Here is a 26,714-nt window from a genome sequence, read left to right as displayed (position 1 = left end):
TTCACTTCCTAGCGCTTCCACTAGATGTCAACCATCTATTGAAATGTGAATGAGGCTTCTACTGTGTTGTGGGACTGAATAAGAACAGAATGCATCAGACTACTGGCAGAGATCCAGTTCCAGGTCACGCACATAGCACATATTATCTGCCTTTGTTCCGTTCCTCCCAAAGACACAAAGGAATTCTCCGGTTGGAACTTTATTGAAGATATAAGTTAAAAACATCTTAATGATTGATTCTGTACTTAGTTTGAAATGTTTCTTCGACCTGTAATATAACTTTTTGAAGATTTTGTCCGCAAAAATGGTCGACCACGCGCTAACAAAAGTAGCTAATTGGACATAAATAACGGACATTATTGAACAAATCAAGCATTTATTGTGGACCTGAGATTCCTGGGAGTGCATTCTGATGAAGTTCATCAAAGGTAAGGGAATATTTAGCATGTAATTTATGGTTTATGTTGACTACAACATGGCGGCTAATTTGACTATTGTTCTGAGCGCCGTCTCAGATTATTGCATGGTTTGCTTTTTCCGTAAAGTTTTTTTTAAAATCTGACACAGCGGTTGCATTAAGGATAGGTATATCAATAATTCCATGTGTATAACTTCTATTATCATCTACATTTATGATGCGCATTTCTGCTGAATCGATGTGGCTATGCAAAATCACTGGATGTTTTTGGAACTAGTAAATGTAACGCGCCAATGTAAACTCAGATTTTCTTATATAAATATGAACTTTATCAAACAAAACATACATGTATTGTGTAACATGAAGTCCTATGAGTGTCATCTGATGAAGATCATCAAAGGTTAGTGATTCATTTTATCTCTATTTGTGCTTTTTGTGACTCCTCTCTTTGGCTGGGAAAATGGCTGTTTTTATTGTGGTTTGGTGGTGACCTAACATAATCGTTTGTGGTGCTTTCGCTGAAAAGCATATTTGAAATCGGACACTGTGGTGAGGTTAACAAGACTACCCTTAAAACGGTATAAGATACATGTGTGTTTGAGGAATTTTAATTATGAGATTTCTGTTTTGAATTTGGCGCCCTACACTTTCACTGGCTGTTGTCATATCATCCCATTAACAGGATTGCAGCCCAAACAGTTAATGCAAAAGCAGTTTTGGAAAATTTATTTTGAAAGCAGTTTTGACCTTTAGTTAAAAAGAGAGGCAGATCCCAGTTTTCCATTGCTACCACATGTATTTCTCTACTCTTTTTAATTGCATGCATGGCATTGTTTTTCAAATGCAGTTCAAGCATGATTTACCTGCAGCTGTGCAACAGAGCTCTTAAAGGGGCAATGGCGTCTTAAAAGGGCAATGACAGCCTACTTTGTAATAGAAACCCATTTTTCCCACCAGTGAATAATAATTCATAATAATTTATATATTCATATTGAAAATAATGATTATTAATAATAACAACCAGGATGTTGTGTCCAATAGGGTAAATGCAGATGGAGAAACCCCATGATTCAGACTGTACATTTTATAACCACTATGCTGCCTCAGTTGGGCAACAGGTGATAATGCTTATTGCTAATAGCACATCTGATAATATAGACCATGCATAGGCTATATAAAGTTGAAGTCCAAAGTTTACATACACTTAGGTTGGAGTCATTAAAACTCGTTTTTCAACCACTCCACAAATTTCTTGTTAACAAACTAGAGATTTGGCAAGTCGGTTAGGACATCTACTTTGTGCATGACACAAGTAATTTTTCCAACAATTGTTTACAGACAGATTATTTCACTTATAATTCACTGTATTACAATTCCAGTGGGTCAGAAGTTTACATACGCTAAGTTGACTGTGCCTTTAAACAGCTTGGAAAATTCCAGAAAATTATGTCATGGCTTTATAGAAGCTTCTGATAGGCTAATTGACATCATTTGAGTCAACTGGAGGTGTACCTGTGGATGTATTTCAACGCCAACCTTAAACTCAGTGCCTCTTTGCTTGACATCATGGGAAAATCAAAAGAAATCAGCCAAGACCTCTGAAAAACAATTGGAGACCTCCACAAGTCTGGTTCATCCTTGGGAGCCATGGAACCACACAGCCGTCATACTGCTCAGGAAGGAGACGCGTTCTGTCTCCTAGAGATGAACGTACTTTGGTGCGAAAAGTGCAAATCAATCCCAGAACAACAGCAAAGGACCTTGGAAGATGCTGGAGGAAACAGGTACAAAGTATCTATATCCACAGTAAAACAAGTCTTATATACACATAACCTGAAAGGCTGCTCAGCAAGGAAGAAGACACTGCTCCAAAACCGCCATAAAAAAGTCAGACTACAGTTTGCAACTGCACATGGGGACAAAGATCGTACTTTTTGGATAAATGTCCTCTGGTCTGATGAAACAAAAATATAACTGTTTGGCCATAATGACCATCGTTACGTTTGGAGGAAAAAGGGGGATGCTTGCAAGCTGAAGACACCATCCCAACCATGAAGCACAGGGGTGGCAGCAACATGTTGTGGGGGTGTTTTGCTGCAGTCGGGGCTGGTGCACTTCACAAAATAGATGAAATCGTGAGGGAGGAAAATTATATGGATATATTGAAGCAACATCTCAAGACATCGGTCAGGAAGTTAAAGCTTGGTTACAAATGGGTCTTCCAAATGGACAATGACCCCAAGCATACTTCCAAAGTTGTGGCAAAATGGCTTAAGGACAACAAAGTCAAGGTATTGGAGTGGCCATCACAAAGCCCTGACCTCAATCCTATAGAAAATGTGTGGGCAGAACTGAGAAAGAGTGTGTGAGCAAGGAGGCCTACAAACCTGACTCAGTTACTCCAGCTCTGTCAAGAGGAATGGGCCAAAATTCACTCAACTTATTGTGGGATGCTTGTGGAAGGCTACCTGAAACGTTTGTCCCAAGTTAAACAATTTAAAGGCAATGCTACCAAATACTAATTGAGTGTATGTAAACGTCTGACCTACTGGGAATGTGATGAAAGAAATAAAAGCTGAAATTAATCATAAAGTGGTGATCCTAACTGACCTAAGACAGGTCATTTTTTACTAGGATTAAATGTCAGGAATTGTTAAAAACTGAGTTTAAATGTATTTGGCTAAGGTGTATGTAAACTTCCGACTTCAACTGTACATGGTCCAATGTGTTATTTGGCCCATTTTTGGAGGTGGAAATGATATTTTAGATGGTGTCAGTATAGTTAGATTTTCATACATTTTGGAATAGAATGTCTTCTTAAAAAGTCACCAAAATTGAGTTTCTCAGTCCTTCTACGCAAGGGGACTGGAATTGGTCAATCTCACAGTTTAATATATGTACAAAATGATGCTCTTTCCAAAAAAGCATGATTGTCATTACTTTCTTACATGAAAGGGGAGGTTAACTTGGCTATAGACAATCGATCTGAGACTAAAGTTTCAGTCATATGATTTTTGTTGTTTGTTACTTCAACACTTTTCTTGTTTTATTGTCATAACATTTCCTTTCACTTTTAATTTCCTTTCACCTTGTGCTCATTTCTAGTGCTTTTAAAACTCAAATTGTGCTATTTTGTTTTTCTGTAGCCCGCATTTTCAATATTTAAATAGTCTTAACGATGGAAGATCATTTGATTTCCAATTTTTAAGAAACTGAATTATTTTGTTCCCCTCAGGTGATCAACCAAGGCCTGTTATGTGTGGCAGCATCTGTTGTGGGGGGCTCCTACCTTCTAGTCAGATACCCCCCTAACATGCCAAACATCTCCATCGAGCAGCTGTGGACCAGGCTGCAGGCCCTCAAGAGTCCCTTCTGAGGTTTTGTGGGCTAATACCTCTTCGTCCCAGATAAAGGGGTGAAAACGGAGCTAGAAACAAGATGGAAAAATACAGTGTTCTGTGACCCAATTACCAATGTAATTTTTTTCATAATGTACATTTTATTGACTGTAATTGAAGGCCTGTGGGGCACATTTTGTGTTAATGTACAGGTAACTGCCAAAATGATACCCCTCTTTCAAAGTTAATGACAATTCTTCTTCTAGCCATGGTAACCAAAATAATGGGCAACTGGGCATTTTTATACATAACCCTAATAGGCTGTTAATTTCTTAATTAACTCAGTAACCACACCTGTGTGGAAGCACCTACTTTAAAAATACTTTGTGTCCCTCATTTACTCAAGTGTTTATTAACCATTATTAACCAACATCCAACTTGTGTCAGTCATGTTGCAGTAATTAAACATTCCAAATCATTTGTGACATATTATTGTCCCAGTTCCATGTGAGGTCAACATGCCAGAAAATAACTGAAGTGGCTTTTTTTGTGGGTGTGTTGAATCAAACATAAATACAGTAAATAATGTTCTTATCTTCGAGGGCAGTACATTAAAACCACAGTATTTATTTTTTTGATTGAGGTTGCACCTGCAAGGTACCTTTATTTAACTAGGCAAGTCAGTTAAGAACAAATTCTTATTTTCAATGACGGCCTAGGAACAGTGGGTTAACTGCCTGTTCAGGGGCAGAACGACAGATTTGTACCTTGTCAGCTCGGGGGTTTGAACTTGCAACCTTCCGCTCTAACCACTAGGCTACCCTGCCACCCGTCTTAATGCTGTGCCGTGATCACAATGTTACTGCTCAACAATACAACTGTAGTAGTCATGGCTGCATGACCTGTGTTGACAAATAATTATTTATCATTAAAGTTATAAACATTGTTAATACAATTTGCCTTGATGTGAGTGTTATTGAATTAATGAATTTGCAGTTGCTTGTGGCGGAGTTATGGCTTGCAAAACCTGTTTGATTCATTTAATGAATTTGAGCTCTTTCACACTTGCTCACTTCTTAATCAAGGAGTCCTTCACACAGCATAACATGTTTTGAGTGAAAAAGGACAAACATCTAAGGCGCACACATTTTTATGAAAAACGTTTTCTGTGGGATAAACCAGACCTATAATTCTACTGTAAATGTCAAGCTCAAAGTGGTAGCTACTAGCTAGGCTGATGATTGGCTTGCTCTTACGACAGTCTCCGGTCACCACAGATGTACGTATATGATGACATGGTGCCTATATAGAGCTGAATATGATCATCTCCTCATCAACTCTACTCATAGGGGACGACTCGGGAGGCTTATGAAGGGAGCTCCGTCTGCAACCTGGAGCCGCTGGAGTTTCTTATCGCTGCCGCCTGTGGAACCAGTCTGATCTTGACTACAATCTCCTCCCTCTTTAATTACATTCATATTATTCTACGTAAATAATTCCACGAAATGTCATTTCACAGTGATTGCACTTATCACGCTAGCGAGTGTGGTGACAATTAAATTTGGAAGATTTTTTTTAAATATTTTTTTAAAATACTTCTCATCTGTGGCTTTCTTAAAATAGGATCTCTTTCTCACATCCAGATACAATAAAAGCGGAGAGAGTATTGTGCAGAATGTGCTGCTGCAATATTGCAAGGCTTTTCCCATCAGTCATTCAGCACTGCTGCACTGCACTGCACTGCTGCCAACCAGGGTAATAATAATTATCAACATCACTTCCTCAGCCAATCACTGATCCATTAACACTGCTAGCCTCCGGCATCACACAGGAGGTCCTGTTCAAAAACACTAAACTCAGGATGAGACTATGTCGAAGGCTGGCTGACACAATTACATAGGCGCTGTTGAAAATAACAGGGTACAAGTTGAGAGAGATACATCACAAATTTACAGCTACATCATTTGTTTACCACAACTGTTGGTAGAAAAAGTGTTTCCTGGTGAGACAGTCTGAGAACAGGACATTAAACATTCCCAGTAGTCTTGGGTCAAAAAGGTGTTTTGGCTTTTGAGAGGAAACACCTCCGGGTTTACTGCATCATGAGAGGAAGTCCTGAGGTATACAGAGGAACAGGTGTTAGATGGAGGTGATTAGTCAGTTCCCATGGTGGCCTGGGTGTAGCATGATGTACTGCAGTACCCATAATGCTCTGTCACAGCGGCCGCACCTGGATGACCTCTGACAACATACGGCCGCTCTTGGAGGTGGTGTCTAGGTGGTGAATGTCGTTGTTGGCGATGATGAAGATGATGGAGGAGGAGCTGAAGGTCACCCTCTTCTTTGGTCGTTCCCCATCCCCTCGGTGGGACATGAAGATTGGGCGGATGGGCCGCTCGATGCTCCGGGCCAGGGGGCGGTCCTTGACGCTGTGCTGAATCCACGAGAGCCGGGAGCACAACAGCTGCAGCAAGCAGCGCCGGAACTGCCAGAAGAACAGGAGGAAGAGGAGAAAAAAGAGAGAGGGAAGAGTGGTGTTACTCAAATGGAAGTATTTGTTCACTTTTCCAAAAATAAAAGACACTATGGTAATGCTTTAACATTAAGTGTTCGAGTCAATTCGTTCAAAGCGTTGTTGGGCGATTTACATTTTAAGGTAGCTTCAGATTGAGACGGCATATGCAGCGTTTACCGTGAATTTCCTGTTGCTGTAGGATTACTTTCCTGCTGTAGCAAACTGGCTCAAATTAAGATCCTACAAGATCACAAACTTTTACAGATGAACCATTGAGAGCTTCCTGTCATGCTGTATGATCTTTTATCAAATAGGGCTATCTTCTGTATCCCACCCCTACCTTGTCACAACAAAACTGATTGGCTCAAACGTATTAAGAAGGAAAGAAATTCCACAAACGAACTTTTAACAAGGCATACCTGTTAATTGAAATGCATTCCATGTGACTACCTCATGAAGCTGGTTGAGAGAATGCCAAGAGTGTGCAAAGCTGTCATCAAGGCAAAGGGTCGCTACTTTGAAGATTCTCAAATATAAAATATTTATTGATTTGTTTAACCTCTTGATTCTAGCCATCCCGGATCCGGGATCGTGAATACAGCCTCAAGCTCATTACCATAACGCAACGTTAACTATTCATGAAAATCGCAAATGAAATGAAATAAATATGCTAGTTCTCAAGCTTAGCCTTTTGTTAACAACACTGTCATCTCAGATTTTCAAAATATGCTTTTCAACCATAGCAAAACAAGCATTTGTGTAAGATTATTGATAGCTAGCGTAGAATTTAGCATAGCATTTAGCGTAGCATTCAGCATGCAACGTTTTCACAAAAACAAGAAAAGCATTCAAATAAAATCATTTACCTTTGAAGAACTTCAGATGTTTTCAATGAGGAGACTCTCAGTTAGATAGCAAATGTTCAGTTTTTCCAAAAAGATTATTTGTTTAGGACAAATCGCTCCGTTTTGTTCATCACGTTTAGCTATGAAAAAAAACCTGTATCCAGGAGTGTAATTATCCCCGCAAGCTCATTAGCATAACACAACGTTAACTATTCATGAAAATCGCAAATGAAATGAAATAAATATATTAGCTCTCAAGCTTAGCCTTTTGTTAACAACACTGTCATCTCAGATTTTCAAAATATGCTTTTCAACCATAGCAAAACAAGCATTTGTGTAAGATTATTGATAGCTAGCGTAGCATTTAGCGTAGCATTCAGCGGGCAACATTTTCACAAAAACAAGAAAAGCATTCAAATAAAATCATTTACCTTTGAAGAACTTCGGATGTTTTCAATGAGGAGACTCTCAGTTAGATAGCAAATGTTCAGTTTTTCCTGAAAGATTCTTTGTGTAGGAGAAATCGCTCCGTTTTGTTCATCACGTTTGGCTACCAAAAAAAAACGAAAATTCAGTCATCAAAACTCAAAACCTTTTTCCAAGTTAACTCCATAATATCGACTGAAACACGGTAAACGTTGTTTAGAATCAATCCTCAAGGTGTTTTTCACATATCTCTTCGATGATATATCGTTCGTGGAAGTCTGCTCTCTCCTCTGAATCACATGGAAGAATGCTTGCAGCTGGAGATTATGCACCAATTCCGACAAAGGACACCGGGCGGACACCTGGTAAATGTAGTCTCTTATGGCCAATCTTCCAATGATATGCCTACAAACACGTCACAATGCTGCAGACACCTTGGGGAAACGGCAGAAGGTGTAGGCTCGTTCAGGGCGCATTCACAGCCATATAAGGAGACAATGGAAAACAGCACCTCAAAAATTTTGCTCATTTCCTGTTTGAAGTTTCATCTTGGTTTCGCCTGTAGCATCAGTTCTGTGGCACTCACAGATAATATCTTTGGAAATGTCAGAGTGTTTTCTTTCCAAAGCTGTCAATTACATGCATAGTCGAGCATCTTTTCTTGACAAAATATCTTGTTTAAAACAGGAACGTTTTTTCATCCAAAAATGAAATACTGCCCCCAGTGTTCCAAGAGGTTAACACTTTTTTGGTTACTGCATGACTCCATATGTGTTATTTCATAGTTGATGTCTTCACTGTTACTCTACAGTGTAGAAAATAGTACAAATGAGTTGGTGTGTTCAAACCTTTCACTGGTACTGTATATATAGTTATACTCCGGACTCCAACATTGCTCGTCCTAATATTTATATATTTCTTAATTACATGATTTTACTTTTAGATCTGTGTGTATTGTTGTGAATTGTTAGATATTACTGTACTGCTGTAGCTAGGAACCCAAGCATCTCACTACACCCGCAATAACACCTGCTAAATATGTGTATGCGACCAATAAAATTGGATTTGATTTGATATTCAAGCCATACTGCAAAACTAAGTGACAACATTATCGTGAACGTTTACAGAGATGTTATTTTATTGTTGAAGTTAATCAGTGTAGTGTGTTGAAGGGACATTACACTCCAAAGTTTGGCAGATGTTTTTAGCCCTCAAAAGTGGTATTTTGCTGAGATAAGTCCATGTCATCTGTTTTATATATTCAGCTATTATGCTACATTGAGGTCTGAAAACATCAGATAAACTTTGATTTTGAAGTGTGTTTCCTTTAAATTTGGGAAAAGGCTTGTTTCAAAGCCTTTCTGCTATCAGCATTAGTGTGTCAGGTGAGAGGTCCCATCACCTTTCTGCTCATGGAGATGTAGATGAGAGGGTTATAGGCCGTGCTGGACTTGGCGAAGAAGGAGGGGATGATGGCGACGGCAGGGGTGACCATGCTCTTCCTGCCAAAGGCTTCTATCATGGACACCACGGCGTAGGGCGTCCAGCACACCAGGAAACAGGAGATCATCAAGAGGAACATGACGGCCACTTTTTTCTCGTAGCGCAGGATCTTAATAATCTGCACTGTCTGAAGGTCCTGGATGGAGCGGAGCTGTTGGGAATGACAATAGGAAAGAATCTCATCACTCACTAAAATGGTCTAATTAGAATATGTAAAAAACAACAAAAAACATTCCAGTTATACACTGAATATACAAAACATTAAGAACACCTGCTCTGTCCATGACATAGACTGACCAGGTGAAAGCTACAGTAGGATCCCTTATTGATGTCACTTGTGAAATCCACTTCAATCAGTGTAGATGAAGGGAAGGAGACAGGTAAAAGAAGGATTTTTAAGCCTTGAGACAATGGAGACATGGATTGTGTTTGTATGCCACTCAGAGGGTGAATAGGCAAGACAAAATATTGAAGTGCCTTTGAACGGGGTATGGTAGTAGGTACCAGGCACACAGGTTTGTGTCAAGAACTGTAATGCTGCTGGGTTTATCCACGCTCAACAGTTTCCCGTGTGTATCACGAATGGTCCACCACCCGAAGGACATCCAGACAATTTCACACAACTGTGGGAAGCACCGGTGTCAACATGGGCCAGCAATAACTGTGGAACATTCAACACCTTGTAGTGTCCATGCCCTGAAGAATTGAGGGGTGGGTTATATGTCACTTGTACTGACATTATGCACTCCCTACAAAAAATAAGATTGTCTCTGCATGTGAATGTCAGCTAACTTCTGTCGGACCTTTACCGAAGATAAAGAGAGGATCTTTAATGAAAGATGATATGCTTGATCCTGTGGTTGTTAATGTAGGAGAGAAGATAAAAGTCTCCGTCTTTCTTATGCTTAAAAAGATGAGGCCACAGAGGACACAATGACATTGTCCCATGACATCATTATGTAGTCTACGTATCCGTTTGCATGAGATAGTGGGTTTACTGATATACCTGTCAGCGTAGCGGAGCCACACCTGAGGCGTTGTCCATTCAGTGGTGCTTAATGTTGGCATCGGCCTCAGATCCCCAAGCGCATGCACTAGAATTTCATTTGTAGGCTACTACCTCATTTTTGCCATTGTTTGGTCGAGTTCACATTGTTTGTCTTGCATCCTTGATTTAAAGGCCCAGTGCAGTCAAAAACATGATTTTTCTGTGTTTTATATATATTTATACACTATGAGGTTGGAATAATACTGTGAAAATTATGATAATGCCTTTTAGTGTACGAGTTGTTTGAAAATGAGCGTCTGAAAGTTCTGCCTGTTTCGGTGAGATGGAGTTTTGGCCTGCCTGGTGCAAATTATTAAAACATTTTTTTTACCATTTAAATTTAAAACAATCACAGTAAATTACTTACATTAACTGTTACTCAGAAATTATTTCATATTATAAAAATGGCTGCATTAAACCTTTAAATGAATTATGTAGATGTATCTGTTGATTTGTTCACTTTCCCCCAAAAAGTGGTAATACTTTAACATTAAGAGCTCGATACAATTCGTAGCTCTGAAGGATCAGCGTTGTAGCGCGTTTGAAATGTAAAGGTAATTTCCGATTGAGCCAACATGTGCAGTGTTTACCGAGAATGCAGGTTCCGCGATCACGGGAACATTGCCTTTAAATTTAAATCACGCTATATCGCGGATCTTCATTGCTACGGATTGAATCCAGCCCTAAATTGCTCTTAAACATGTCAACATATGTCATATGCTACAGATGTAAGATTTTAATTGGATCCTTCTTTTGTTGCACAGCAGGAAAAGCAAACTTGTAGTGTATTCAAGGTTTAAAAAGGCTTTTAAAGTTTGTAATTTCCACTTTAAAATGTCAGACTTGATTTTTCCTAATTAAAAAACGTATCAACACTTATCAAAATGGTTCAGAACATTTAATCCAGATAATAATTCACATTTCCTGCAGCTGCAGGATGATTTTTCTGCTGTAGCAAATTGGCTCCAATTAAGATCCGACATCTGTATTCGCTATAGCCATACTACAAGTGACAAAATTACATTATTGTGAACGTTTAATGAGAGTTTATTTGACTGTTTTAGTTCATCAGTGCAGTATGTTGAAGGGATATTACATTCCAAAATCAAAGTTTGACAGATGTTTTTAGCCCTCGAAAGTGGCCCTCTGCTGAGATAAGTCCATGTCCCAGGTCATCTGTTTGTATATTTAGCTATTATGCTACAATGACAGTCCACCACATCATACCCAACGGTTTCCTGATTAGCAATGGGTAGTTTGTGTTTAATTTAATTGTGTATTAGAAACACAGTGTGAGATCATTGCGAGGGGATTTTGCCAGTGGTTGAATGGAGAACTAAGCTTCCTGGGAAAATGTTGTCCTAGGTTGCAACAGTAACCAAGGGGGGTGGGGACTGGCTTAGCGCAGGGTCACCATATTAAAACATGAAGCAATAGAAGAAAATGGGAGAAAGCGACAGCAAGACTGCCTTGTCCTTGTTCTTACCATTTGCACTGTGTAAAGAATGTTCCCGTAGCAGTAGATCATAATGCCCACTGGTACGAAGAAGCAGGCCAGGAGAAAGAAGAGGACGAAGGAGGAATCGTTCGGGTCCTTGGAAGTCCAGTCCAGAGAGCAGCCTAACTGGTGGATCTCCAGAGTGTAGCGGTTCCACCCCAGGAGAGGAGCCCCTGTCCAGACCAGGGAGTAGAGCCAGATGTAAGTGATGCACCTCCAGGCCCAGGGGAAGTCCACCACCTTAGCATGGACCACCCGGATGTAGCGCTCATAGGCCAGGGCAGAGAGACTCATGATGGACACGATGCCTGGAAAGGAGGGAGATGGGTGGTGATGCTGAGTAATGACTAGCGAATCTGGGTTATGAAATATATATAGGTAGGCCCTGATTGTTACTGCCGATGTGCCCTTGAGCATGACACATAACATGAATTGCTCCAGGGTCACAGTGAAACCTCAGAGGGTGTCTCAGGGAGATTTGGATATTTAAAAAACTTATTTCCAATTCACATGATTATGTGTGAAATAGGACCAATGTAAGCACCCACCTGATGATGATTTTATTACAGTTATTACTCAGTCCTCAATCAAATATTTTCTCAATATACTCGATATTCAATATCATAAATATCCTATTGTAGGGGTCTCCAACCATAGAAAATGTAACTTTTTTTGATAGCCATTAAAGTAGGTACTTTCTTCTCTCCTCCACCTCCCCAGGTCCTTGGTGTACAAGAGATGTGTTTTCTGTCAATATACCCAGCTAATGGTTAATAAACAACTCTAAGGGGGACCCGTAAAATAATATTTGGTATTTTCCTGAATTCTGTTTTCTCTGTTTTATTTGTCCTGTTTTAGGATTTTTTTTATTCTGTGTTCTACTCTTAATATTACAATTATCCATAGAGAAACAACGCTTGTCTGAGTGGTCTGGATGGTCTGAGTCCATGTCAATGCTTAAATCTCATCAGAAGTCCATCCATAAGGTCTGGAAGAAAAAAAGGAACATCTTATTTTTCTTGTGTAAATCCCCTTTAATTACATTCAGTTTCTCCATTGTACAGCAATTACTTTTGCCAGACATTTGGTCCAATCAACAATCAACTACCTGCCCTTCAGGACATCCTACACCACCCGATGTCACAGGAAGGCCAAAAAGATCATCAAGGACAACAAACACCCGAGCCACTTCCTGTTCACCCCGCTATCATCCAGAAGGCGAGGTCAGTACAGGTGCATCAAGCGGGGACCGAGAGACTGAGAAACAGCTTCTATCTCAAGGCCATCAGACTGTTAAACAGCCATCACTAACATCACTGCCAACATACTAACTCAACTCCAGCCACTTTAATAATGTAAAAATTGATGTAATCAATTTATCACTAGTCACTTTATATACCCTACATTACTCATCCCATATGTATATACCGTACGCTATACCATCTACTGCATCTTGCCATCTTGATGTAATTAAATGTATCACTAGCCACTTTAACCAATGCCACTTTATATAATGTTCTCATACACTACATTACTCATCTCATATGTATATACTGTACTCTATAACATCTACTGCATCTTGCCATCTTGATGTAATGTATCACTAGCCACTTTAAACAATGCTGCTTTATATGTTTCATACCCTACATTACTCATCTCATATGTATATACTGTACTCTTACCATCTACTGCATCTTGCCTATGCCGTTCGGCCATTACTCATCTCATATACTGTACTCTTACCATCTACTGCATCTTGCCTATGCCGTTCGGCCATTACTCATTTCTATATTTTGATGTACATATTCGTATTAATTCCTTTACACTTGTGTGTATAAGGTAGTTGTTGTGGAATTGTTAGGTTAGATTACTTGTTAGATATTACTGCATGGTCGGAACTAGAAGCACAAGCATTTCACTACACTCGCATTAACACCTGCAAACCATGTGTACGTGACAAATACATTTGATTTGATTTGAAGTGTTGCAGCACAGCTGCATTGCATTATAGAGGGAGCTGTTTGAGCACAGTGTTACTGGACACTATAACACAACTAATACATAAGGTGTCAGTACAGGTCAAACTGACAGGACCACGCTGCATGAGTGCAATAGGTGTAACCGATGCAGGATGTCCTTAGATAGTCATCTAAATTTAGAGTTGAATAATGTGTGAGTGGTTTCACATGCTGTAGTAAATGAATATGGTATCAATAATCTCTAGCATTGAACTATTTTTCTGAGGGGATTTAGAGTGCCTGTAGGCTAATTATAATGAATAGTTTTATATATATATATATATATATATATATATATATATATATATATATATATATATTATATTATATTATATATACTAATTAATTGTAAACAGCATCTTTTTCAGTGTCTCTGCATTGGTGCAGGCTGTTCTTCTGTAGGGCACACTGGTATTGAATGATATTCTGGGCTGTTTTGGCTACTCTTGTGCACTTAAAAAAAATCCTTCACATTTCACTGATCTGTTCAAAAGCAAATTTGGATCATAGAAGTAATAATAATAATAATAATAATAATATTAATTGATTCAACTAGTATAGCACTATTCATTACATAAAAAATCTCAAAGCGCTTTAAGGCAACAAAGAATACAAGCAATTTAGAAAAAACAATACAGGACACTCAATTTAGTATGATATGTTACGTTTCGTATGATATGTATTAATTTGTGGATGTCCATCATCCATTTCACATGATATGCTATGAATTGCAATATGTACAATATGTTACGAATTTGCAAAATCACAATAGGTCACAACTTGAAAAACCCATGATATGTTACGAAATCCAATTTATTGTTGCTAATGTTAGCTAGGTGGCAAAAACTAATGTTAGGTATCTGGCTAATGTTAGCTAGGCTAGGGGTTAGGGTTAAAGTTAGCTAACATGCTAAGTAGTTGCAAAGTTGCTAATATGCTAAAGTTGTTGTTGTTGGACCTAATCTATGGATTTCCACACTGGCCATGGGTGGATCCAGCTCCCAAGTGGGTGGGCCTATGCCCTCCCAAGCACACCCGTGTCTGCACCCCCAGCCACTGTAGAGCCAGGCCCAGTCAATCAGAATGAGTTTTTCCCCACAAAAGGTCTTTATTACAGACAGAAATACTCTCCAGTTTCATCAGCTGTCGGGTGACCTGCAGTTGAGTCCGGTTGGACGCACTGTCAAATTCTCTAAAACAACATTGGAGGGGGCTTACGGTGGAGAAATTAACATTAAATTATTTGGCAACAGCTCTGGTGGACATTCCTGCAGTCAGAATGCCAACTGCACACTCCCTCAAAACTTGAGACATCTGTGGCATTGTGTTGTGCTATGCCAGCAAAAAAAAAAAAAACACGACACTAAACAATACATTAATTGCACTATAATGGTGCCCACAAACTGTTAGGGCTTTCAGAAAGCTGTCCCAACAGCAGAACTTTCTTTTCAGCACCATGGGGGTGAATCCTTACCACTGCTACACCTGGCTATCAGTAGGGCCTTGTCTGGCAGTGAAACAGTTCCTTCAGCCTCATTTACTGCCGTTTAAAAAAAACAAAGCTGATATGGCTGACTTGCTTAAACAAACGTGGTTTCTACTGACAATTGATAAGGAAGCAGTTCGCTACACCCGCAATAACACCTGCAATAACATCTGTTAAACACGTGTATGTGACAAATTAAAATTGTATTTTATGTCATTAATGAGCCAGTTAGGACGGACGTAGTCAATCTAACTATTTGTTCAGCACTTTTGAAATGTACAGCAACAAAATTCAGAATATGCGCCGTTCTTACAGTATTCTCCCTGTACACCAAGTCAGAACCATAGCATAAATAAAGGGGGCATATAAGCAGACAATGAAAGCTCTTACAATATTCAATGATTACATTTCTATAAAACAGGCTATAGGCACCACCAAGTCAGGGGGGAAAGGACCAAATGATTAGGGTGAGGCACATGTGCTACTAACAGCTTACTACATAACATACACTTAGTATTACTATCTTAGCTACAGTATACATATATCCCTGGCATAGTACATATAATACATTTATATGTAAGACATTTATATGTATGCTGCAGCATACAAGACATTTTTGGACTCACCTAGTTGTGCTGTGCTCACTTGAACAGGAAGGTGGCCCGGTGGTCCTTTTGGGCAAATTTTGTCATTAACCTTTGTCATCAAAGTCTGGCATTCTCTGGATTTATGGTGCTTTCAAAACAACTGGGAACTCAGAAAAAAACAAAGTCGAATCATGACGTCAGTGATCTTCAGGTCAGAGCTCCAGAAAGAGGCCTGGAATTCCGAGTTTTTTCAGAGATCCCAGTTGTCTTAAATTCACTGAAGTCCAGTGGTGGAAAAAGTAACCAACCGTCATACTTGAGTAAAAGTAAAGAAACCTTAATAGAAAATGACTCAAGTAAAAGCACTGGTGTAAATACGTAAAGTAAAATACTTTAAAGTACTTCTTAAGTAGTTTTTGGGGGTATCTGTACTTTTCTTTACTATTTACATGTTTGACAACTTTTAATTTTACTTCACTATATTCCTAAAGAAAATGATGTACTTTTTACTCCATAAATTTTCTCTAACACCCAAATGTACTCACTGCATTTTGAATGGCTAGCAGGTCAGGAAAATTGTCAAAATCATGCACTTATCAAGAGAACATCCCTGGTGATCCCTATTGCCTCTGATCTGGTGGTCTCACTAAACACATATGTATCGTTTATAAATTATGTCTGAGTGTTTGAGTGTGTCCCTGGCTATCCGTAAATTTAAAAAACTAGAAAATGTGGCCGTTTGGTTTGCTTAATACAGGGAATTTAAATTATTTATACTTTTACTTTTACTTTCAATACTTAAGTATATTTTAGTAATTACATATACTGTTGATACTTAAGTATATTTAAAACCAAATACTTTTAGACTTTTACTCAAGTAGTATTTTACTGGGTGACTCACTTTTACTAGAGTAATTTTCTATTAAGTTATCTTTACTTTTGTTCAAGTATGACAATTGGGTACTTTTCCCAACTTTCCGTGTCAGGGAAAATGTATGGAGTAGAAAGTACATAATTTACTTTCGGGATTTAGTGAAGTAAAAGTAAAAGTTGTAAAAATTATAAATAGTAAAGTACAGATACCCCAAAAAACTACTTAAGTAGTACGATCAGGTATTTTTACTTAAGTATTTTACACCACTGTTAAAGTTTGAGATTTTCCCGTTCTGAGTTTCCAGTGGTTTTGAACGCGGCAGAAGTCATGCTGGATTGACAGCGTGGCCAGTGCCCATGGTGTTGAATGTTTATCCTTTTAAGCTTGGAAAAGAGACCTTTAAACCCAGACTTGGACCACACACCCACTCCACTGAATAGCAGGCAACGTTGCTTTGCAACGCTTGCAGTTTGCCACTGATTCCTTCCATTGTTGAATTTGGGATTTCTAAGTTGTTGTGTAATGTTTTTGTCCAATGGCCGATTAGCACCGATACATTTGATCAATAATTTCTCTTCCCGAATTTCTCTTCATATGACAAGGATTGAAAAGATTTGCCAGTAGATTGTCAACTTGATTCATAATGATGACTGCTAGCTTGCTAGCTAAGATTTTGAATGTATGATGTTGACTAGTTTCTCTCTAGGTTTCTTCCTAGGGAGTTTTTCCTAGCCACCTGCATTGCTTGCCGTTTGGGGTTTTAGGCTGGGTTTCTGTACAGCACTGATGTAAGAAGGGCTATATAAATACATTTGATTTGACATGATCAGTCCAGTCGATAGATATAACGTGATTTGATGTCATTGTATCATTGACCAATGACCTTGAGCCTTCTTGGATGGGCACTTCTTCTTTTTTTTTGAATTTTTACCCCCTTTTTCTCCCCAATTTCAGAGCATCCAATTATTAGTAGTTACTATCTTGTCTCATTGCTACAACTCCCGTACGGGCTCAGGAGAGACGAAGGTCAAAAGTAATGCGTCCTCTGAAACACAACCCAACCAAGCCACACTGCTTCTTAACACGCCGCGCATCCAACCTGGAAGCCAGCCGCACCAATATGTCAGAGGAAACCGTGGACCTGGCGACCTTGGTTGGCTCGCACTGCACCCGGCCCGCCACGGGAGCCGCTGGTGCGGGATGAGACAAGGATATCCCTACCGGCCAAACCCTCCCTAACCCGGACGACGCTAGGCCAATTGTGCGTCGCCCCGCGGACCTCCCAGTCGCGGCCGACTGCGACAGAGCCTGGGCGCGAACTCAGAGTCTCTGGTAGCACAGCGAGCGCTGCAATGCAGTGACCTAGAACACTGCGCCACCTGGGAGGCCCTAGGTGGGCACTTCTAATGTTACTCTATGGCAGCACCCAAGGGGCTTTGATTTCCGAGCTCTACCCATAGATTTTGTGGTGACGTAGTGTCTCCATGAGTGACAGAACACTGAGCCAATCACAGGGCAACTAGAGAAGATTATATATATATTTTTTACATTGCTTGCAAACTGGTATGTGACAAGTATTAATTTCAAAATAACATACAAAACAGGCAACAACAAAAAAACGTTTAGCTAAACAGGTTTGGCTCAAAACAGAATGATGGGTCACTACTGGTGTTGTGTGACAAAACTGCACATTTTAGAGTGGCCTTTTATTGTCCTCAGCACAAGGTGCACCTGTGTATTGATCATGCTGTTTAATAAGCTCCTTCATAAACCACACCTGTCAGGTGGATGGATTATCTTGGCAAAGGAGAAATGCTCACTGACAGGGATGTAAACAAATTTGTTTAGAGAAATAAGCTTTTTGAGAAATAACATTTTAGAGAAATAAGCTTTTTGTGCATATGGAACATTTCTTGGATCTTTTATTTCAGCTCATGAAACATGGGACCGACACTTTTCATGTTGCGTTTATATTTTTGTTCAGTGTAAATTGAGTGTCCTGGATTTACATTTGCTATGTTAGCTCTAGTCTATGAGACCAGGCTGGAAAAAACAACATCACAACATCATGAGGTGGACAGTCATTAGCAAGTTCATGGCTTGAGTGGTCATCTGAGGGAGGTGGTGAAGTAGGGTGAGAAAGTCCGGGGGTAGACAAGCAGACAGCACTGTCTTACCAAGGTGTCTCGCCTTAGTGAGGTGCATAGTGAGGTGCAATTGGGGCATCAAAGTGAAATTACCATGTTGTTTTATCCACTACAGTAACAGTATGTACTACAGTAACACCCATCCATCAAAAATTAACCATTTGTTTTTGGAGTTCAGAAGTATCATGATGTGATATTGTAAGAAGTTTACATATATATATATTATATATTGGAAAGATTAGAAAAATCACCCATATAATAAATACAGTAGGTAGGTTGCGTGTGCCTGAGAGAGATGAGGGTAATAGAGAGAGAGAGTGAGAGAGAGAGAGAGAGAGAGAGAGAGAGAGAGAGAGAGAGAGAGAGAGAGAGAGAGAGAGAGAGAGAGAGAGAGAAAGAGGGAGAAAGAGGGAGAAAGCGAGAGAGAGAGAGAAAGAGAGAAAGCCAGAGAGAGAGCATGAAGGTGGCCCTAACCAGCTTCAAGCTTTCATCCACATAGTGATCTTCATAGTGGCAATGGCATTCATAAACATCAACAACGATGTAAAGACTGGTTTCATAAATCAATAGGGAGAAAGTGGGCTAAACAGTTCTCCCTTAGAATAAGATGGATGGGAATTGTCCCCTGCAATAGACTTTAATTGGACCACTTATGAAAATGCAATAGCTCAAAATACTAAACTTCTTTATCCGAGTAGTTGTAACACATAAAAACATGAAACACAAATTAAATGAAAGGATGCCACTAAAAATTACTTGGATTACTTCAAATATATAAAAACATATTTTGAATGAACTCAAAGGGATAATATGCGATTTCTACATCCATTTATTTAAATTATATATAGGCTACTCATTGATTCTTGTAGAATATATAATCAGCTTTGTTATTGTTTGATCTTCAGATTGCGCCTTTAATATGTGTGAATCTCGGCGCGACACCCAGAAAGGACTGAAGTACTACTAACCAAATAAACTGTTGCTGAATCCGTCCCAAATGCATGTTGCCGAGTTCCAGACCCATCCGCCTTTGATGCACGAAACAAACGTAAAGTTAATTCCAATGACAGACACCAACACGTCACTTATACTAATGTTTACTATTAACAAATTTGTGGGCGTCCGGAGTCTCTTGAATCTGTAGTACAGCACGATGACAATAATATTGTTGCAAAATCCGAAGACTCCGATTGTTCCGATGGCAAAAGCAAGGAGTTTGTAAGTACCAACCGCAAATATATATTCTTCTGTATTTTTTTCAGTGCTAGCTAAATTCGCAGGATTTATTGCTTGAATAACTTCGCTCCCAAACATTGTGCGCGATGACCTGTCTAGTGTGGCTAGGAGGGAAGATCTTCTGCGCTGCAGTTGGATTATTAAAACTGCTCTAAACCAGTTAATTAAACGTGCGAAAGCTCTTTTGAGAAAACAGGGCAATTTTCCTGATGATGGAAGGCTCAAATGTAGAGTATTTCTCGAGGAGTTACATCCCCAGCAGTCTCCATCCGTCACTATAATTAGTTGGCATCCACTGTACTGTACCTCCAGACGGGTAAAGTTGTGTTCGGGACATATCTACATTTTCACACGACCCTCCCCTTGTATTTTAAAATAAATTGAACACCCCCCCCCCCCTTCAGCAGAATTAACTGAAGAAAAAAATCAATTCGGGATTCGCAGATCACCACAGAGGAGCTCATTGTCCCTGCCTGTTTAATTACTTCATCATTACAGCCGGTAGCAGACAATGATCAGCTAGGGTAAAATACAATTTTCCACCAACAGGTTTCTGTGCCAATGCACCACACAACCAATAAACAAAACATACCGACATGATTTGCGTTTTTAACTCCGCAATAAATAGACTATGTCAATCTCGACAAACAGAAAACACACCCCTCCCTACCTTGTAAGCGTCCCCATATCGAAAGCTTTGTTTGACAATCTCTGAATGTCATTAAATGTTTTTGGTGTTTTGTAACAGATGTCTATTTCCATTCATCAAATTGCCTGCATAGTTTGGATTGATTGATAGATTTGATTTGTCAGTTTAAAAAAAAGACATGCTCAGGAAAAAAAAACACCTCTCACTGTCAACTGCGTTTATTTTCAGCCAATTCAACAACTGAGACATAAACTGAACAAGTTCCAAAGAAGTGACTAACAGAAATTGAATAATGTGTCCCTGACCAAAGTGTGTAAAACCATGGAATTTGATAATCATGCCAGACAAAGCCTTTTCAAACGACAGAGCTGCTTTTCATCATTAAAATCCCCCGAATGAGAGTCAACAAAGAGTAATACAATAATTGAAAATCTGTTAAAAATCAAAAGTAACAGTCAGTATCTGGTGTGGCCACCAGCTGCATTAAGTACTGCAGTGCATCTCCTCCTCATGGACTGCACCTGATTTGCCAGTTCTGGCTGTGAGATGTTACCCCAATCTTCCACCAAGGCACCTGCAAGTTCCCGGACATTTCTGGGGGGAATGGCCCTAGCCTTTACCCTCCGATCCAATAGGTCCCAGACGTGCTCAATGGGATTGAGATCCGGGCTCTTCGCTGGCCATGGCAGAACAGTGACATTCCTGTCTTGCAGGAAATCACACACAGAACGAGCAGTATGGCTGGTGGCATTGTCATGTTGGAGGTGTAAAAGTATAATTTTAGACCGTCCCCTCGCCCATACCCGGGCGCGAACCAGGGACCCTCTGCACACATCAACAACAGTCACCCACGAAGCATCATTACCCATCGCTCCACAAAAGCCGCGGCCCTTGCAGAGCAAGGGGAACTACTACTTCAAGGTCTCAGAGCAAGTGACGTCACCGATTGAAACGCTATTTAGCGCACACTGCTAACTAAGCTAGCCGTTTCACATCCGTACAGAGGGTCATGTCAGGATGAGCCTGCAGAAAGGGTACCACATGAGGGAAGAGGATGTCTTCCCTGTAACGCACATCATTGAGATTGCCTGCAATGACAACAAGCTCAGTCCAATGATGCTGTGACACATTGCCCCAGACCATGACGGGCCCTTCACCTCCAAATCGATCCCGCTCCAGAGTACAGACCCCAGTGTAACGCTCATTCCTTCGACAATAAACGCGAATCCGACCATCACCCCTGGTGACACAAAACCCATAGGCGACGTTGTTGCCAGTTATGTCTGGTGAGGACCTGCCTTACAACAGGCCTACAAGCCCTCAGTCCAGCCTCTCTCAGCCTATTGCGGACAGTCTGAGCACTGATGGAGGGATTGTGCATTCCTGGTGTTGTTGTTGTTGCCATCCATGATGTTCGGATGTACCGATCCTGTGCAGGTGTTGTTACACATGGTCTGCCACTGTGTGGACGATCAGCTGTCCATCCTGTCTCCCTGTCTCGCTGTTTTAGGCGTCTCACAGTACAGACATTGCAATTTATTGCCCTGGCCACATCTGTAGTCCTCATGCCTCCTTGCAGCATGCCTAAGGCACGTTCACCCAGGTGAGCAGGGACCCTGGGCATCTTTCTTTGTTTTTCAGAGTCAGTAGAAAGGCCTCTTTAGTGTCTTAAGTTTTCATAACAGTGACCTTAATTGCCTACCATCTGTAAACTGTTAGTGTCTTAATGACCGTTCCACAGGTGCATGCTCATTAATTGTTCATGGTTTATTGAACAAGCATGGGAAACAGTGTTTAAACCCTTTACAGTGAAGATCTGTGAAGTTATTTGGATTTTTACGAATTATCTTTGAAAGAAAGGGATGTTTCTTTTTTTGCTGAGTTTGTATACACAAATAATTGTAAAAGTGACCGGGATTGCACAATAAAATCGGGGTGTTAATTCCATTGTGGTCCCTACTTTTGCTGCAGCATATGCTACCGTAATATAAGGACTGAATGCACTTCTAATGTACAGATCTCCATCTCGCTTTCGGAGGTCACGTAATATTTTTTTAACATAGCTACATCTATGGGCTGTTATGTTTTTTTTGTGGTGCGTAATGAGCAGTAGTCTATATCAGCCTTTCAAAGTATGGGTCGCGCATATCTTTTAATGGTTGGTCGGTGACTCTGCTCAGTTTGGCAGCTGCGCGAGTGGGTGGAAGATTATCGGATCTTTTTCCGGCAGTTTTCTTTAAGATCACTCCGCGACCCACACACTGCAGCGCTGTTGTTCATCAACCTATTATGCACTGTCAGCCACTGGTTTGTCATTCCCATTCGTCATCACTCACCGCTGTCATCGAATGGACTCAAACTAGCAACAAGTTCTGACTGAGCTCAATTGTCATGAAACGCAAATACAGCGATGAGTTTCTCTGTCTTGGTTTAATACACACTTTGAAAAATAACGAGGAGCGCCAGCAATGTGTTTTGTGCAGGGAATTGCTTAGTAATGAGTCTCTCAAAACTAACAAATTAAATAGGTTACAGCCTTTTTCTAAAATTGATGAAATTATCTTTTCCCCCATCAATCTACACACAATAACCAATAATGTCAAAGCAAAAAATGGGTTCAGAATTTGTTGCTAATTTATCAAAATATAAACATAAATATCACATTTACATAAGTATTCAGATCCTTACTAAGTATTCACTTACCCAGTACTTTGTTGAAGCAGCTTTGGCAGTGATTACAGCCTCGAGTCTTACTGAGTACTACCATTCTTCTCTGTAAATCCTCTCAAACTCTGTCAGGTTGGATGGGGAGTGTTGATGCACAGCAATTTTCAGGTATCTCCAAAGATGTTACATTGGGTTCAAGTCCAGGTTCTGGCTGGGCCACTCAAGGGCATTCAGAGACTTGTCCCAAAGCCACTCTGGTGTTGTCTTTGCTGTGTGCTTAGGGTCATTGACCTGTTGGAAGGCGAGCTTTCGCCCCAGTTGAGGTTGCTAAATTATAAAAAATGGAAATATCACATTTTTTTTATTTTGATTTATTTCACCTTTATTTAACCAGGTAGGCAAGTTGAGAACAAGTTCTTATTTACAACTGCGACCTGGCCAAGATAAAGCAAAGCAGTTTGACACATACAACAACACAGAGTTACACATGGAGTAAACAAACATACAGTCAATAATACAGTAGAAAAACAAGTATATATACAATGTGTGCAAATGAGGTGAGATAAGGGAGGTAAAGGCAATAAATAGGCCATGTAGGCAAAGTAAATACAATATAGCAATTAAACACTGGAATGGTAGATGTGCAGTAGATGAATGTGCAAAGTAGAAATACTGGGGTGCAAAGGAGCAAGATAAATAAATAAATACAGTAGGGGATGAGGTAGCTGTTTGGGCTATTTACAGATGGGCTTTGTACAGCTGCAGTGATCTGTGAGCTGCTCTGACAGCTAGTGCTTAAAGCTAGTGGGGGAGATAAGTGTCTCCAGTTTCAGTGATTTTTGTAGTTCGTTCCAGTCATTGGCAGCAGAGAACTAGAAGGAGGGGCGGCCAAATGAGAAATTGGCTTTGGGGGTGACCAGTGAGATATACCTGCTGGAGCGCGTGCTACGGGTGGGTGCTGCTATGGTGACCAGCAAGCTGAGATAAGGCAGAGCTTTACCTAGCAGGGTCTTGTAGATGACCTAGAGCCAGTGGGTTTGGCGACGAGTATGAAGCGAGGGCCAACCAACGAGAGCGTACAGGTCGCAGTGGTGGGCAGTATAGGGGGCTTTGGTGACAAAACGGATGGCGCTGTGATAGACTGCATCCAATTTGTTGAGTAGCGTGTCGGAGGCTATTTTGTAAATCACTGAAGTAGAGGATTGGTAGGATGGTCAGTTTTACGAGGGTATGTTTGGCAGCATGAGTTAAGGATGCTTTGTTGCGAAATAGGAAGCCAATTCTAGATTTAATTTTGGATTGGAGATGTTTGATGTGAGTCTGGAAGGAGAGTTTACAGTCTAACCAGACACCTAGGTATTTGTAGTTGTCCACATATTCTAAGTCAGAACCGTCCAGAGTAGCGATGCTGGACGGGTGGGCAGGTGCGGGCAGCAATCGGTTGAAGAGCATGCATTAACATAAGGTTCTTGGTTACCTCCCTGACCAAGGCCCTTCTCTCCCGTTTGGCCAGGCGGCCAGCTTTAGGAAGAGTCTTGGTGGTTCCAAACTTCTTCCATTTAAGAATGATGGAGGCCATTATGTTCTTGGGGACCTTCAATGCTCCAGACATCTTTTGGTACCCTTCCCCAGATCTGTGCCTCGACACAATCCTGTCTCTGAGCTCTATGGACAATTCCCACGAACTCATGGCTTGGTTTTTGTGCTGACATGCACTGTCAACTGTCGGACCTTATATAGACAGAGTGTGCCTTTCCAAATCATGTCCAATCAGTTGAATTTACCACAGGTAGAGTCCAATCAAGTTGTAGAATTATCTGAAGGATGATCAATGGAAACAGGATGCACCTGAGCTCAATTTTGAGTCTCATAGCAAAGGGTCTGAATACTTATGTAAATAAGGTATTTCTGTTTTTAATTTTTAATAAATTAGCAAAAACATTTTTCCGATTTGTCATTGGACGGTATTGTGTGTAGATTGCTGAGGATTTGTATTTATTTATTTCATTTTAGAATGAGTCTGTTTCGTAACAAAATGTGGAAAAAGTCAAGGGGTCTGAGTACTTTCCGAAAGCATACTTAAGAAACAAGTAAAGAAACAGACTCATTGCTGAGCATGACCTCAGGGTTGCACTTTCACAAACTGAGCCCAGAATAACCCTGCTTGTTGAAAACTTCAACCAGTCACACACCTCTCATTAGGACTGTGTGTGTGTGTGTTTTCTGGTCTACATCTGTGTGATGTGATCAATCAGTTTATTCCAGTTCAGAATAAAAATGATTTATTGTATTTTAACAACAGTTCCAACCTATACTTTTTTTCAGCAATAATTTCTACAGTAAGGTGTACAATATGCCTGATCATTTTTCATCTGTACTGTTACCTAGGGTTGTGTTATCAAAAACTGAGACTGTGTGTGTGTGTTCTGTTATACATCTGTTTGATGTGATCAATCAGTTCAGACCTAGTTATATCCTATCATAAACTAAATACGGAGCACACAATTAAAAAGACAGCTTTAATTTAATTTAGTTGATGAAAATGTCTCAACAGAATTAAACAAAACAAGTTTAGCATATTTAAAGAACTGGTTTTGATTAATAAATAGGTTTACAATAATAACAATGACAGACAATGATAATAATATTGATAAAACAAATGATTATAAATATATTTTAGTTCCAAAATGTCATCCTGCTTAAATAGGGAGTTGCACAGTAGCCTGCATTCTTCTCATCTTAGTCCACTACAATATTACAATTTATATTAAATTCCCCTTGTAGGCTTTTCACTATAGGCATACTCTTGTTCCTCTAACGTTTGCTTTACTGCAATGGAAAAGGCCCCCCCATCTTCACAATAAACAGTGGCCTAGGCCAAGGCTCCTTTGCTGCTCTCGCTCTCCTCCGCAGCAGGCGCATGTGTGTGTAACGCATGAGAGTATGATGCTGAAGCACGAATCCAGGGTGTAGGCTATTATAGATAGCCTCTCCTGGACAATTTGGCCTGCTACAATTTTATTTCATCGGCTTTGTATTTTTTTATCGGCCAAATCCCGGCAATTACCGGCCAAGGGAAACCCTGGAGCATTTTCCCATCAGAGCTGTGTTTCCATCAAATCGACTTGTTTCAGATAAAAGTCTGTGCGTAAATACGCAGTGCACACACAAATACCTTTTGAGGTTAAATGTACTGAATAAATTAAATCGCATGTTCAACTCTGGGCATACTAATGGTTTTGTCACAAAAATGTTGACGTAGGTATAGCGAATGTGCCCACTCTGGTATTGGCACGTGCCATCTAAGTAACAGCTTGCAGATACAGTGCAGGTATGGCCTACTACATGAGATTATTATGGGAAAAAAAGTGTGAGTTTATTTTTATTTGTCAAAGGGCAACCAAGCATCGATCATCTTGTGACCAAGAATAAGACCCTAGATATTTGTTGAAAGGATCA

At 40.1% G+C, this 26,714-nt stretch overlaps 2 protein-coding genes across 3 annotated transcripts in view; one reads left to right on the top strand and one right to left on the bottom strand.

The window, feature by feature from the left end:
* The window catches only part of LOC112252917 (kynurenine 3-monooxygenase), a 36,937-nt gene extending 32,226 nt beyond the window's left edge, over positions 1 to 4,711 (top strand). For both annotated transcript variants that reach the window (XM_024424628.2, XM_024424619.2), the window contains exon 15: positions 3,654 to 4,711. In XM_024424628.2, the coding sequence (XP_024280396.1) occupies positions 3,654 to 3,794 (141 nt within the window). In that variant the 3' untranslated portion in view covers positions 3,795 to 4,711. The remainder of the gene's footprint in view (positions 1 to 3,653) is intronic.
* Positions 4,200 to 20,275, bottom strand: opn3 (opsin 3). Its single transcript, XM_024424606.2, has 4 exons — positions 19,672 to 20,275; positions 11,580 to 11,899; positions 8,945 to 9,196; positions 4,200 to 6,241 (listed from the first exon to the last, which is right to left on the bottom strand). The coding sequence occupies exons 1-4, from the start codon at positions 20,015 to 20,017 to the stop codon at positions 5,972 to 5,974; spliced, it is 1,188 nt and encodes a 395-aa protein (XP_024280374.1). The 5' UTR covers positions 20,018 to 20,275; the 3' UTR covers positions 4,200 to 5,971.
* Positions 20,276 to 26,714: the final 6,439 nt, after the last annotated feature.

Source organism: Oncorhynchus tshawytscha, linkage group LG01, assembly GCF_018296145.1.
Source record: "Oncorhynchus tshawytscha isolate Ot180627B linkage group LG01, Otsh_v2.0, whole genome shotgun sequence".
Taxonomy (NCBI): Eukaryota; Metazoa; Chordata; class Actinopteri; order Salmoniformes; family Salmonidae; genus Oncorhynchus; species Oncorhynchus tshawytscha.
This window is presented reverse-complemented; position numbering and strand designations above follow the sequence as displayed.

What these genes read in the sequence shown, in the direction of transcription:
- opn3 (XM_024424606.2), bottom strand. Translation starts at nt 20,017, where the DNA reads ATGTTTGGGAGCGAAGTTATTCAAGCAATAAATCCTGCGAATTTAGCT. An exon ending in ATTCAGCAACAGTTTATTTG is followed by an intron (nt 11,900 to 19,671) that starts GTTAGTAGTACT and finishes CCTCCTTTCCAG; the next exon opens with GCATCGTGTCCATCATGAGT. An exon ending in TTCTTTACACAGTGCAAATG is followed by an intron (nt 9,197 to 11,579) that starts GTAAGAACAAGG and finishes CATTCCCAACAG; the next exon opens with CTCCGCTCCATCCAGGACCT.